The 16,711-nt window shown below is 36.6% G+C and overlaps 1 protein-coding gene across 1 annotated transcript; it reads right to left on the bottom strand.

The window, feature by feature from the left end:
• Nucleotides 1-587: 587 nt before the first annotated feature.
• LOC126831512 (transcription factor Sp3) lies at nucleotides 588-12,373 on the bottom strand. The gene is made up of 7 exons (XM_050562042.2): nucleotides 12,222-12,373; nucleotides 10,306-12,118; nucleotides 9,725-9,917; nucleotides 9,062-9,169; nucleotides 7,455-7,555; nucleotides 5,988-6,101; nucleotides 588-5,085 (listed from the first exon to the last, which is right to left on the bottom strand). The coding sequence occupies exons 1-7, from the start codon at nucleotides 12,276-12,278 to the stop codon at nucleotides 4,913-4,915; spliced, it is 2,559 nt and encodes an 852-aa protein (XP_050417999.1). The 5' UTR covers nucleotides 12,279-12,373; the 3' UTR covers nucleotides 588-4,912.
• Nucleotides 12,374-16,711: the final 4,338 nt, after the last annotated feature.

Raw genomic sequence — 16,711 nt, 5'->3', positions numbered from 1 at the left:
TTTTTGCTCAACATTCTTTTGGTTCCAATCTTTATAGGCACAATGGGGACCACATTTTGCAATCTCCTCGTCATAATTTTGTAGGGGGGTTGACCGTTTAGACTTTTTGCTACGTGGATTTGATGTTGACTGGGGTGAAAATCTCACTTCCGACACAATGATTGCTCTGCAGAAAGACACTTTACACCCCCTATCCCTCCGCTGTAATATCATCAGTATTACCCAAAACTGCTATGAAATTGCAATTTTGATCCCTTTTCTCCAATTCTAGACCTAAAAGTCAACCAAAAATGCAGGAAGAGGGGAGAAATAATTAAGGGAAAAATTGTCTATTTATAACTCGCACTACCCATCATGAAATAAGGGGAAATAATTACTAGTCTTAGTCCATAATTCAGCCATCATGTCCATTATTAGTATTCATCAGAATAACAGTTGTCTAATTATTCACGACTTTTACTGTTAGTTATTTTACTTGAATTGTAAAGTTTCTATCATCATCAATAAATCCACTAACCGGATTACAGAGTCTCATTGTCTATAACATTACAATGACCGTATGACACACAACTCAAAACAAATAAGAAAACAATTAATATTTGATATTTATTTTTTTCTCCAGATCTCTATTTTTAATGATGCATTTCATGAATTAAATTTTATGATAAATATTAACATTTATGCCATCAAATACTTTTACACATTTTGATGGTATGACAACATAAAATGGTTGTTTTCTACAAAATGAACCAAATAAAGTTACAAAAATATAAAGTCACTTCAGTTCAGTTAAATTACTTCATAAAATAGGGGAATATTGCACCACAGAATAAATCAGATAAAAATACAGAATATCATCAAACTTATTGAAATGAAATCAGAGGTATCCCACAGAAAATTTGGTAACAATATTAGGATAATTCATTGTGGATACAAACTCTTGTACATACACCTTTTCTTATTTTGAAATTATTTGTATTAGAGATATTATTTGTTTTACAGATATTATTAGGCATATTTGGTTGAGGATTATATGAATAGAAAGAATTCTGGATAATAAATATTTCCCATACATGTATTCTTTATTTAACAGTTGAGAACTGAACAACATATGACCAAAGGTTCTTTATACTAATATTATTTATATTAACTATGCATTACGTAAGATTTAGATAAAGAGCTGGTCCTTCTTGCTATAATAGTATAAAAATAGATTATAAAAATGAACATATAGAAAATTTCAGTCAAATTATGACTCAGAAATTATGAGTATTTGAAGTTTCAACAATCTTCATTGTTAAGTACTATTGTTACAACAATAAACAAAGTCTTCATTTTATCTATAAATTATTAAATGGTGAGGGTGTTCTAATCCAATCAATATCTAAGCAAAGGCATAGAGAGAGAGAGAGAGAAATGGGGTTTAACGTCCAATCGACACAAACTAGGTCATTTCGGGACTAACATATGGTTTAATTTTATTTCAATAATTCGCTTGCGCATAGGGGTCTTTAGCAGTGGGAGGAAACCGGAGGACCCGGAGAAAACCCATGAGGTTGGACAATGGCATAGAGGGTTTAGCACTTACATAATGCATTTTTAAGCATCATATTCTAGAAATATACACACATTTTATTGTAATTCTGAAATTCATATTTTTGTTACTTAAATTGAGTTGAAGTCTGAGGGAAGAACTCCTATTTATCCAAGTTAAAATGTCATCAAAAAGCACTGACTTGAACAAGATACCGTAACCATTTAATGGACATAGGTTCAAGGTATAGTACAAAATACAATAACATTTATTATCAGGAAAATTAATTATATAAAATGAAATTAACACTTTCCTATTGGTTAACAAGCTAAATTTCAATTTAAAGGCTTGATGTATGTGTCATTGGCATTTTTGCTAAACTATCTTTAAACACACTAATTATGTGTACTCAGACTGATTACTTAAAGATACATTATGGGAGATTAGATAAAGAGCTGGCAGTTCTCACTATAATAGTTAAAAACCAGATAATGTAAAGGCAATTTGCTGAAAATTTCATTCAAATTGATCCACTAGAACCGCGATATTAGTTTTTGAATTTTAGGCCTAGCCTCGATCACCATTACTAAAGTCAGTACGACAAAAAACATAGTCTCGATTATCCATTTCATGGTTAAATAATGAATGAAAGTTAAGCAGCAAATCGGATCCTAATCCAGTAAATATTGCAGGCTAGCGTTGACATCGAGACTTGATTATGGTCAGGATATGTTAATAAATGTCTAATTAATAATTTAGATAACATTTCAGGCCTAAAGAAAGATCTGCAATAGGCAGATTTAGCTCTTGCATAATGTATGTTTAACAATTAATTAGGAAAACAAAATCTAAAGGTGATCTCTCGGCTTGGATTCAATCTAAACTAGGTGGTATCTTGTTATGTGCTCGAGCAGCATAAATCAATGAAATTTCAATCTATCATAACTTTGTAAATACTAAATGGAATTGAACTATTTTGGACTGATATTCATATTAGAGAAGAAATTTTCACAATATTGTAGTTTGAAAGAGATTGATTCATATAGCAGTAAATAACACAACAAGAATTTAACTATTACAGATATGAACATGTATACTCAATTCACACTGAATATGAAATTTGTGAAAATCTATATAAAAAAAAAAAACATGGCTGGCTGAGACAATTCATACACACAAATTAATTAAATCATACATATCTTTTGCTCCTTCCTAGACAGTGCCAGATTATAAGGTGCCCTGCCAAATTAAGTTTATATTGAAATTGAATTATTACCAGGGTATTTATCTGAAGACAAATGTAGTAAATAGAAGGATACAACTTTAAATCACTGAACGGTTAGCAATGTATGTCAAATTGTTGTTCAGTAAACTTCAATCAAATTGTTGATACATGTATATGCCTTTACTGCATTAAAGGAATCAATGATATCCGAAACGTTCAATTCCAGAGTAAAGTCACATGTTCAACAATGCCAAATTGTTCAGTGACCCCTGCGTCATATTTTAAATTATATTAGTTAAATCAATAAACGTTGTCTTCTTTACTCAGACGTTCATATAATTTTTGTTGTTGTTATTCTTTATTCAAACTTTCTAAGGAACCCCAAACTCTTGGGGGCCCGGACGCAGGCAGGCTACCTGTGGCATGGGTAATCTAACAAAAGCTTAAGAAAAATATTATTTCATTAATTTAAGAATATTTCATTTATAAGTTATATTCCAATTGCATTTTGAAATTATTGTCTACTTTAACATGTACACTGTAACAAAAGGTACGGTACCTTACTAAAACCTTTCAAGACAGAATTTTGTGTTTAATCTAGGAAGAAGAGTCTCATGATTGTAATACGGTAAATATGTACTGGTTACTACACCAGGAAGTCAGTTACCCTGGTTACAAGAGTTATAACTCATGATTACCCTGGTAACCAGGGAGAGTTCTAACTCATGGTTATCATCACCATAGGGGGTGATGATTATTAATTTTACTTGAATTAAAGAGTTTGTATCTATTGTAATTAATCAGTTCTGGTTTTCGGGCTAGCCAACCATGTACGACCCCCCGCACCCACCTACTGCTTACCAGAAGACCCAAGTACAACCCTTCAAGTAAGACCTCCTTCCTGTTACAACAACAATTGAGAATGACCAACTTTGGTGAAGAGATGTCATACATGAATATCCATGCCACAATATGTTTTACTAAGGCCAACACGAATAGGGGTTTATTAATTGTTTCAGAAAAGCACTAACTGAATTCTAAATCACAGAACATCTTACAACATCTACATGTAGTAACAAATGGAATGGAATAACATATAATAATTAATATTTTACTTCATGGACATGTCAAACCATGAATAATTATCTCCCTTTATCTACCCTGTACGCATACATGATATACACACATCAGACAATATCTGATTAAAACAAAACCAAAACATCAATAGTAGATAATCTGTCGGGCGTCGGCTTTGATGCAATTGGATGAAAAAGAGGCTCATTAAAATAATTTGTACCCCGTGGATTGTTTAGATCATCTGCAGAGGTTACTGAATGTATTAACCATTAATCACACCTTTGTGCATACTGAATGGCAGATGACGATCATCAGCTTTAATTACACACTTGAAAAGTATCTTTCATATTCTCGGATCAGTTTTGCAGGGATTGAATAAGCTGGTAGTTCCTGTAACTGGAGCAAACTGTCCACAAAAAACTTGACCACTAAACATCTGGGTCTAAAATAACTCGTATTTGAACATCCAAGTCTCAAATAACTTGCGTTACAACATCTGAGTCTAAAATATTTCTTTAAGACACAACATCCAAGTTTAAAATATTTCAAGACACAACATCCTAGTCTCAAATAACTCACGTTTGAACATCAGAGTCTAAAATATTTCAAGACACAACATCTGAGTTTCAAATAACTCGCATTTGTACATCTGAGTCTCAAGTAACTCGCGTTTGAACATCTGGGTCTCAAATAACTTGCGTTTGAACATCTGAGTCTCAAATAACTTGTGTATGAATATCCAAGTCTCAAATATTTCGAGAGACACAACATCCGAATCTCAAAAAACTCCAGATATCAACAATTGACGTGTGTTAGATGTTTTGTAGAACAAATCATGATCCAAATTCTAGAAAAAGAATGCAAAGCAAGGATTTGTCACAATATGTAACATACAACTAATCCTGGGAATAAAACATCTGAATGTAAGACAGTAATCCTACAGTTCAGATCAAAATACGGATCTGTCAATATCTTGTTACGTCAATATTTCGATGTTCGTCAAGACATGACAGTCAATATGTGAAGACACATTTTTATCTAATAGCATGCTGTCAGACACAGATTGACAACTAACACTAAGTCGGTTCTTGTAATTGCTGTGTCATGGCTTCTAGTGATATTTTGACCGGTGTTCCATGTAACTCGGATGCTTCTGCATTTTCGCTATCAGCCAGTGTGACCATCACCATAGCATCATCACCATCGCCGTCACCATCATTGTCTTCACCCTCTTCACCATCTGCTATAGCTGTAAAATAAAATCAACATTTAAATAAAGACACAGAATTTCCTCACGTCACCTGTTGCGGCCCTATTCCCCTATTTATAAAAAACTTAAAGTAAACTATTTTAAGAATACTGACGGTTTATTGGCTCTTAGTCCTAGAATCAGAGCAAATATTTTACCTCTTGCGCACGAGAGAGAGACACAAACTAGGTCATTTCGGGACTAACATATGTTTTTTTAATTTTATTTCAATAATTCGGCCATCCAACCCTCTGAACAGGTTGCATTCTTAATATTAGTTTAAATTAAAAGGGCCCATGTTGCCGAATGAATTTTCACTGCCAGTGAAGTTGATTGTGCTGGTAATTCTTGATAATGAGCAAGTGGGAGAAGAGTTTAATGTCCAAAGAACAATAATCAGGTCATTTTAGGACTAACATCTGATACATGTGCCATAAACTCAATGTAACCTTCTTATTTGTGGGACATCGCTATTCAAAAAGAGGCATAAGGCTCTGTCAATATGAATACTGTCAACATGAAAAGTTACATTTTTGTTCTTTGGACAATTGCTCACAGATTGACAGGCTGCGATTTTTTATATGACCTCATAATTCCAAGATGGCTGCGATGACCTTATGGTGAGTTGGTGGTTCAAATAGTACACTTGTACTTGTTATTTCAGCAGTGGGAGAAAACTGAAGGACCCGGAAAACCCCATGAGGTTAGGCAGGCAAACCTGTTCATTGTCGCATACAAACCCTGAGACCAGTTGACCCACCTAACCCCAACCCTTGTTTTTGACATGAAAGCACCATATATATACATACTAATGTGTAACATACACACTAAAATAATGAATAAGCTTTGATTATAGTTTTAACCAATCCAAGAAGCTGTTCCATCTGTGCTAGAATACTTACTCTCCGATTCTGGTTGTGAAACCCGTTTATTTTGATGTGTTTTAATATGTTTAGAAAGATGATCACTTCTCATAAACTTCTTACTACACTCACTGCATTCAAATCTTTTCTCTCCTGAAATAATCAAATATACAAACTAACACTCATTTAGTAATCAGTCTTTGATAAAGAGATGGTTTCATGTCTTCTCTTCCTCACTAATTTAGAGTAATCTCCCTTTATGGCTATTATAGGGGGTACTCAATTGAACGTTCCGGAATTGAATTCTCTCAATCCCAAAAATAGTGACAATCAAGTGAAAAGGAGTATTTTGGGCTACAATGCATGCGTCGACTGAATAAGAAAATATCTCAACCAATCATGACAGCCGAAACATACTCATTGTGTTTAAATACGTCACGATTCTACTCACCACCTCCATTGTTGGGACTGACAGAACTGTGACAGGACTGAATTCTGTGTCACTCGATTGCAATTCTGTCAAAACGGGATGTTCTGGACAGACAATCGAGCAGCCTCATACATACATGTAGATGTATGCAATGAAGTCAAAACAGGTAAAATATATGCTACATGTATGAAAGAAATTTTGCCCTTACAGCGTCACTACAACCTTCTGTTATTTTTATTTCCAACTGTCATGGGATCTGTACAGTGTAACATGTGGTTAATAATATATAAACAACTGGATGGATTTCCTTGTATGGCTCTCCCAGGCTCTCTGTCCTACACCACTGACAATAAGGTTGTGCTAATACATATTGATGATCCAGTAACTGTTACCAGGTATACTATATATGTTACGATACACTGACATCAAGATTTAGGTCCAAAATAGGCTCAAATTACACTCTGTTTTATATCAAATATCTACTTGAATTAAATTCAAAGAGAATTAACAATTTTTATTTAGTTTTCTTTCCATGTACTGTGGGAGGATCTCTCAAAAAATCGTTCAACAAATGGACAGAGAGAGACGGCGAAGCGGACAGAGAGAGACGGCGAAGCGGACAGAGAGAGACGGCGAAGCGGACAGAGAGAGACGGCGAAGCGGACAGAGAGAGACGGCGAAGCGGACAGAGAGAGACGGCGAAGCAAAAACATTAACAGAAGAACACATTTTTTCAACATTAAGACAAAATATTGTTGAAACGTATCGATACACATTGATAACAATTTCAAATTCTGACACAAATCTTAAAAACTACAAATTCTACCACTGATATTTCTATTTACTCCTCACAGTGTGATTAGCTTGTCGATTCTATTTTCAGGTGGAATTTACGCCATTTCTTAGCTCAATTTTTTTTCTTAACGATAACCTTTACTGGTTTTTTGAGGAGCTAATTGTGATTTGTAGTGAGTAGACTCTGAAGTTGTGCCAACAGTTTCTGGGATATTTTCTGGAAACAAAACTGGGATGGAAGGACTCGTTGAGCGGATGATATAAATACTGTTGTAACTGACCTGTGTGTGTACGTTTATGTCTCTGTAGTTCATCAGATCTTGTAAATCGTTTACCACAAAACAACCAATTACAAACAAACGGTCTTTCACCTGTATGCCATCTACAAATAAATACAAGGCTAATTATATTCACAGGTCACAGGTCATTTAGAGATATACTGGTGTGGGATATCACAGATCTATAGAAGGTGCAAGAAATCAGAGACCATTTACAGATACAAATACTGGTATCACTTGCATTTTTAACAATTTGACATTTCACATTTTGTATTTCAAACTGGTATAGAGCTTGGTATTAATTATAAATCTAATCTAATTTTGGGAACTTACTACGTAATCGCCTTTAGTATGTAAAACATGACACAGATGAGTCAATCTTGTACAGACGTACAGGGACAAGTCATGAGTGCACAGGCGCAATTAACGATAATGAAATGTTGTGATCACATAACTTGCCGTAACATAAAATGTAAGAGTGTAACCATCCACTCTCCACCATATGTTACAAGTCAATGTCTAGTATATAAACTGTATAGACATGTTACAAGTCAATGTCTAGTATATGTTACATGTCTGGTGTATAAACTGTACAGATATTAGTGTTGAAACTACTATTCGGATATCCGTTAACGGATACAAAATAAGGGTTATCCGAATCATTTAACTATCCGTTACAGTCTTCTAACATTCCGTATGCTCTATATTTAGCCATTTTTACATCTGATTACTTTGAAATTTTCCCCAATGCTATTGATCACATACGCAGCTTTGAGCATAAATGATTAATATCATGCGTATTATTTAGCGAAAGTAACTGATAAAAATATTAATGCAGTGCAACGAAAACAGTAGTCTAAATAAAAAAAATATTCATTTATTCCCTGCGCTGGTTTACGCTAGATAGAAGCTACTTCTTAGGTTTACAGGATACAAGTTTACACTGTGTTTAGACTTCCCGCAATGAAATTTATTCTTAACGACCTAGGTCACGTATATTCTCACTTACTGATTGGTTCAATAGCAGTAGACTATCAGAATGAGGCAAACGACTTTGGCGAAATAAATGTCAGATGTTCTTATTTTACTTTTTTCATTCGTGTTGATTGAGCAAAAATGATAAGTGGGAGGGCTGCGGATTACAGGAGTAGTTATACACAAATTTATTCACCTCATTGATTTTTTATGAATATCATGGATAGTCTTAATAATTGCAGCTAAAGGTAGGCACGATTTTTTCTTCGCGGCTCAAACAATTTGCAAATCGAAAGTAAGATTTCATACTCGGCATACACAGATACTCATAAACATTGAAATAAGTAAGAAATTATGAGTATATGAACTTTTGATGTTATTTTGTTCAAGAATTTCACGTTTCCGAATTATCCGAATAGAATTCGGAGAGCAAACAAAAGTATTCGGATCACAAATCTCGATCCGATTTTCAACACTAACAAATATGTTACATGTCAATGTCTAGTATATAAACTATATAGACATGTTACATGTCAATGACTGGTGATAGATATGTTACATGTCAATGTCTGGTGTATAAAATATAAACTGTAGAGATATTATCAATGGTTGAGAAATGTCTTCCAAGTTCTTACCGAAGATGAGCACGCAAATGTGATGTTTTACCATAAACCTTGCCACAACCAGTTATATGACATATATGTTGTTTTCTTTTATACTCTCCCGTTTGACTGCTCGAACCTCTGAAAAATATAAATAGCACTACTAAATATAGATATCACTTTTAATCATAGAAGTCAGTGCTATTAACTACAGATGTCACTATTAACTACAGATGTCACTATTAACTACAGATGTCACTCTTAATCATAGATGTCACTATTAACTACAGATATCACTATTAACTACAGATGTCACTAATCACTATTAACTACAGATGTCTGGATTACCTACAGATGTCTGTATTAACTACAGATGTTACTATTAACTACAGATATTTAAGCATAACACTATTACATCCAATCGTTTGTACCAGAGCAGTTGCCCAGTTTGTCATCTACCTTGACACAGTTCCCACTCGCACAATATGAGCTAATTGAGCTGACTGGTACAACTCTACCACAGGATGGAATATTCAAGAATCAAGGAAGCAACATTGCAGTGCCCACAATAGAAACTTACATTCAATCATCAGACTACGGGGCATTAGGAAACCAGTGCATTTGGAATCAAAGGTAAATACATGTACATTGTAAAATCATTGCAGCTCTCAATTACAGGAATATTCTTACACTTACCTAGTGTCATTTACACAGTTAGGACAGGTACAAGCTACACGGCGTAGACGTCTACCTGGTGTAACAGGCTCACCCGTCGTCTGGGTGGGACTGAGAGCACTGGGAGTAGAGGCAGTCGACTGTGTTGTGACAACCTGCCATTTGTTGGGATCATTTGGATCTTGTTGTAAAGTCTGTAACGCTCCACCACTTACTGAAAAATATACATTTTGCTTATTTCTCAAAAACTTTTCTTCAAATCCAAAAAAATCTGGGAACACATATACATGTACAGTGTATTGTTTCAAATGGCTCAAAGTAATCTCAACGTCTGGGCCAATAATATCATCCCGGTCCCTAGAATTAATGTACATGTACATGGATGACTTCTCTCCATATAATTAGACGAAAGAGGGCAAAAACCTAATTTATCACGATCTGCTCACAATTCCAACTGTTAAGATTAAGGGTTCTTCTATGCATGCCAATGTGTACACATGACCTTAGTTTTTCGAGCCATCTGAAAGACTTAGACGCTGTGAGGGCACGAAATGGAAGTACATGAAATCAATCACAAGGGAACATAAAGTTGAAGAGCTTACCATTAATGATCTGGGGAGTACTGGTAGCAATCTGTTGTCCACCTATTGTCTGGATGTTCTGGACTTGTTGTGGAAGTATCTGCTGTTGTATTCCTCCACTGGTATTAATACCACCAAGAGATAAAGTTCCACTATTTCCAGAGTTTGGAATCGTAGCATTAATTATATTCTGTCCTTGTGATGACACTGCCTGAATTGTCTGTAAATTCTGAATGTTTTGAACAGGCTGAAACCCTTGTAAGTTTTGCACACCTTGTAAATTTGAAACTTGTATTGTCTGAAGATTCTGTTGTCGTAAATTAGGAATGTTCAATGGAGTGGCTTGAAGCCAGTTGGGAGAAATCATTTGTCCTTGTCCAGCCACTCCCAGTTGTAAGTTGGCAATATTTTGAGCACTGAATCCTGCCTGCATTAACTGTTGTGGAGTAACAATATTTGTAAGGACATTGGATCCAGCCTGGTTACTTTGAGTTGACTGAACAGCTGATGCTGATACTTGCGGAGATGAAGATGATGCTGTGCTTGTTGTTACAGTCTGTGGATATGATGGCACAGTTATTGTATTCTGACTACTGGACGTCGAGAACTGGGACGTTGGAAGAAAAACTTGATTGTTACCAGAATTAAACATGGAAACTGGCACCAGTGCAGGTAGAGTACCACCATTAGGCAGTGTGATATTCTGTAACGTGGCAAAGTTGTTGTTTCCTTGTGCATTTGGGAAAAAAACTTGATTTTGATTATTATTGTTGTTGTTATTATTAGTTTGATTCATCGTTGGTGTTACAGATGGCGAACTATTTGCAGCACTAATCTGGAGTTGTGGTGTAGAACATTTAGTTGGTTCCGGTTTCACATCCACAATTTCAGACTGTTGTGTTTGTTGTGTCTGTTGGGCAGGTTGGATGGCTGTATTGAGGACTGTGTTGGGATTGTACTGGGTTGCCATACCCTGTGTAAGTGGTACTGTCATGGTTTGTGTTGGCGTAGTACCAGATGTTGCTCCAGCGACCGTTGTCATGCTGTTGTTGCCCATACTGGTCATGTTTGTAGACCCTTGAATCTGCTGAGGCTGGATTGTTTGTTGAAAAGTTTGGATGGGCAACTGGATGGTCTGCATTGCTGTCTGGCCATTTCCAAGTGACACTGGAATCTGAATCATGGTTGGCATCTGCTGTTGGACTTGATTCATTGGAAGCTGTACCTGCATCAAACCACCTCCAGCAGTTCTCACTGTCTGCATGCCACCAAGATTAACCATAGTTCCACCAAGGTTCATAACATTTCCACCAAGGTAGCCACCCATGTTTTGGATGACATTGGTTCCTGGCATTCCTCCAGTTCGGATGATCTGTCCAGAAGGTGTGATCATAGACATGCCTTGACCAACATTTCCGGCAGCTTGGATAAATGGCTGACCGGCTGTGGTGTTGTTTCCAGCAGGAATTACTATGGCTTCCTGTCCATCAATAGTAATAGTCTGGTACTGGGGTGCCGGTATAACATTGTACGTTATGTTACCATTGGGTCCAGCTGAAGCCACGATCTGATTCTGTTGTAGAAACTGTTGTCCTTGTTGACCGGAGATGACTGTACCGGACGTTTTCCCAGAATTGCCAGTGGCATCAATGATGGCGCCTTGCTGGGGAAGCTGAACCCAAGAGGGGGTTACGATCTCCCCACCAGCTCCTGATTGTCCCGCCCCTACAACCCGCACAGGCGTTCCACCATTCTGGCTGAAGGCGTCGTCGGGAGGGGCTCCAATCTTGCTGCAGGTAGCTGCCAAAAGTGCGAGGGGGGATGGCTGCACGTCCTGAAAGGCGGAGTCAAAAAAGAGGGTGTTAGTAAATATGGCCGCTGAATCGATCGTAGCGAGACGGAAACAAAATAGACAGAAAATGAGTCCGAAAACTTACCTGTGACGAACTTGCTGGTACGACATAGTCTCGACCGTTTTTCTGACGAGTCGTCATTATAATTTCATAAACATTAAAATTTAATTTTGAACAATAATCAACACATAACGGGATGTCGAATTGAACATGAAAGTGGGACGTGAAAACACAATGAAACGTCTACTCCTCTCTAAATCCGCCAAATAGTGCGCGCGGGGGCGTAACCATATTGTTTTTACAATGGAAACATATTTCGCCTACTTCGTATAGTGGTGATTTATATTATCGTAATATGGGCATGAACATTAGCATTTACGTCTCCTTCGGGTTGGTAAAAGAAAATGTCCTTAAAGTAAACCGTGGACTATATTTTCAGCGCATTTGTATTTGATTCGCAGTCTTCCGTTCAGCAGTGAACACGCTTGATTGACAGCTAAACCTCAGCTGTGCACTTTGAGAAAGAAGGCACGCGCGCTCAACTGTAATTTATAAGTATTAAATCTACGCTTGGATGAATTAGCGACTTTGACCAAGCTTAATTATCTCGATTTTAAATCGATATTTGCTTGAAACATAACTACAATAATTATTATTGAAAAAGAAATTTGCAATATTGATATGTGGTTCCAAGTGCACCTGAAACCGTTACTTTTTAATCCTGCAACGAGAACTACTCTTCAACTAGAAGACAAGAATTTCTCTTAACACTCATGTCTAAACTGACCTTAAAAAGGTCAGCCTTATTTTTTTACATTCAGATCGCTTGCGTGAAAGGTTTATAAATTTGTATGCATTGGTCGTGTAGGCCAAGGTATAACACTCTTCTTTTTAACTGTATATCGACGCGTTCATTGTGAGGTGTTCTTAAAACATAAGGGAGGGGTCGGAAATCTAAATATAACCACAAGCTCTCAACCGTATCATAGTCTTGAATGTCACGACATCCTCTTGGCGATCAAATTTACAAACGTACTGGATAATCAAAACATCAAACCGTTTATCGAGGTAGGCCGGCGCATGAAGACGGGCGTAAATATACGTCATTTGACCAGGGAATAGTTCATTTAATGGGCGAGGCCATTTGATGCTTTGAATACTTAGGGGCGTTGGCAATATTCAAAGGCTTTCCTTGATGTCATAAAGAAACTACGTGTTTTTACATAACCCTATTGAATTTAGAAAACATTCAACAACAATAAAAACAACAACAAAAATTAAAGTGGAAATAATGTGGTTGGTTTGAGAGCTGTTAAGTTCAGTTAATCGGTCTAATTTTTGAATTTCCTTAATTCGATTTTTATGACTAGTTTTTTAATTTTTTTAAACGGTTTCAAAATGAATAAAATCAACGGAAAAAAAGGAAATGACGAAATTAAATTTACATTCTTGACTTATCTTTTCCATTTTTTTTTTTTTTTTTTTAATTGTACACGGGAACTCGGGGTTTCGTCCCATCCAATATCCGAAAAACCGAAGTCCTGTGTACAAATTGACATGCACGTAAAAGATCCCTTGGCAGTTGGAATTCGATATAAGAGCAGGCCGTATCACCGCTGCCCGGGCAAAATTTCCCTCATAGCACACTGTATGGCGTATGCCCGTCTTCATTAGCCCAGTTTAGGAGCAGAGCAGTTGGACGTTAAATCCCGTTTCATTTCATTTCATTTTGTCTCAAAATGACCAAAGCATTGTTGTCCTGGAACGTTAAACCCGGGTCATTTCCTCATATTTTCCAATATTTCCCTAATCGATTATGTACGAAACAGATGGCAGAAGAGTTATCATTACCTTATTTATCCAAGACGCTTAAAGAAGGTGGTACCCTATCAAAAGAAAGTAAAGTTCAAATGACTATAACTTAAGTTCGAATTTGAATAATTTTTGTGTCAAAATCTTTTTTTAAAAAAGTATTTTTGATGGTCTAAAAGTCTTTACTCATAAGGTGACTTAAAACCTTACTGTTCGCCATTAAAATAGTACCCCACGTAATAGATATATAGGTGAAATGACATGGGGTCTAGCGTCCTACTTTTCTGCACCGACTGCAGGGGTAATGAAGACGAATATTTATAGGTGTTATCATGGGTGTTTTGGAGAGTAGGCCCGGCCTATCTATTTTTTCTCCAACAACATGGAACGCCCGATATGTTTGTGTTATTTATAATTTGTAATAGTATAATAATGATTCACCATGCTTCTCTCCATTCTTGAGTGGTCAGATCTTTTTTTTTATCTTAGCGGGTCTAGAACGGACTTCATCAAACTTGTGCGGTCCCGATGAATGGGCGGGTGTTCAGCGGAATGTTGGACTGGGTCCGGTTTCTCGAAATCTTAAACATACATTATGACGTCATACTAATAATGACGTCATTGTATTAATCTTATTAAACATACATTATGCAAAAGCTAAATCTGTCTATTTAAGGTCTTTCTTTAGGCCTGAAATGTTATCTAAATTATTAATTAGACATTAATTAACCTATCCAGACCATAATCAACTCTAGATGGCATCGCTAGCCTGCGATCTTTAGTGGATTATGAGCCGATTTACTGCATAACTTTCCTTGAGGATTTAACGATTAAATGAATAATCGAGACTATGCTGTTTATCGTAGTACTGACTTTAGTAATGATGACCGGGGCTAGGCGGAAATTTCAATCGCTAAGTTCTCGGTTTATAGTGGATCAATTTGAATGAAATTTTCAGCAAATTGCCTTTACATTATCTAGTTTTTAACTATTATAGTGAGAACTGCCAACTTGTTATCGAATCTCCCATAATGTATCTTTAACTAAAGATAAAATCCATATTTTAGTAGATACTTCAATTTTGATTGTCTAAGCACTAAAATCAATCTAATATTATCCAATCAAATTACTAAAATTTGGATTTTATCTTAGTTAAAATTTCGTGAAACAGGCCCCCGGTATCCTATCATCTGCTAATTACTTTCGCTTTCAACATCAAAGTTTTTCAACGCCAATGTTTGACAAAATCGGTCAATTTTGATCTCGTACTGCAAGCCTACCACTTATAAGCAGGCCCATGAAGATATTTGTCTTGCCCATTCAAATTTGTTCTCTTTCATTTTTATGTGATTGTCTTTCAAGTGATGACAAAGAATAGGTCGACTTTCTATGGTTCATTATCACTGTCCATAGTGACTTTATCAAGACAGCAAACATGATTTTTTTCCCCAAGATATACGCCAGAATCCACCAAATGACATCTATTTTTCAAAACACTCTTGGGTGTAATAATACTGATAAGTAAGAGAGAGAGAGAGAGATGGGGTTTAACGTCCACTCGACACAAACTAGGTCATTTCGGGACTAACACATGGTTTAATTTTATTTCAATAATTCGCTTGCGCGTAGGGGTCTTTAGCAGTCGGAGGAACCCGGAGGACCTGGAGAAAACCCACGAGGTTAGACAGGCGACCCTACTCCTTGTCACGTACAACCGGGTATCCGAAACCACGCCAGTTGACTCAATAACAGGCCTTACGATACAGCGCGCACGTGCTAACCATTCGACCATCCAACCTCCCTACTGATAAGTAAATAAAAACAAAATACAGATGTTAATAAAAATAATAAACAACCGGTTTCAGACTAAACTATGCGCGTGCCAACGTGTGGAAACGTTACCGACGACGATGTTTTATACGAATATAGTAAGTTTATTGATTCCCATTCAGGAAATTCGCACATATTAAAAAACATATTATTAACTGATGTAAGATGTTCTTGAAATAATAGATATTCGTGCTAGGCATCTGCCATATAAAGCTAATCAAAGCGAGTTGGATTTAAGAAACCGTGACAGGGGAGAAGGTATAATTCCACTATAACCTTTTATCTCGTATTTACAAATTTATTGTACTTAATAAAACCTCATTTGGAAGGCATAGAAATGAAATGGGATTTAAGGGTATAATATTGCCCTGGTTGCGACATTACGACCTATACTACTATTTCGATATCCAACCGTGTGATCAGTCACTGTACCTCGAGTCTGAACAATCCGAGCAACGGTTTTCATAGACGTACCACCCGACCTGCACAGGGCCGGTTTTGGGCACATTTGACCAAGTTGCCAAAATTGGTCTCTGCATTTGGGAAAAGAGCGATGATATGCCTTTTTTGGTCAGCACTGGGAACGAACCCACGACCTAGCAAGCACCCACCGAATCATCGTGACTCCCGGAAAGCATGTAACACATATATTTACTACACCATCCACACTGCTTCTGTTCTATCTGATCGCCGCTCGCCTTCTCTTATCTTCTTGTGGACATTTAGTTTTTCATCGGAATCAACCGTTCATGACCGCAACCGTTCACGACGGAGCTCGTTAGAAACTGCATGATTATTCTCATAGGCGTAGGAGCTCAAAGTAATTCAGGGGGGCATTAGAGAAAATTGCCCGAAATCAATACCGTTTTTTCGGGCATACCTATCATAAGAGAGCTTCGGGCATATTTTCGGGCATGCAGTGGACAAGAAAA

This window comes from Patella vulgata, chromosome 9 (assembly GCF_932274485.2).
Source record: "Patella vulgata chromosome 9, xgPatVulg1.2, whole genome shotgun sequence".
NCBI lineage: Eukaryota > Metazoa > Mollusca > Gastropoda > Patellidae > Patella > Patella vulgata.
Note: the sequence above shows the minus strand (reverse complement) of the source record. Positions and strands in the feature narration are given on the sequence as shown.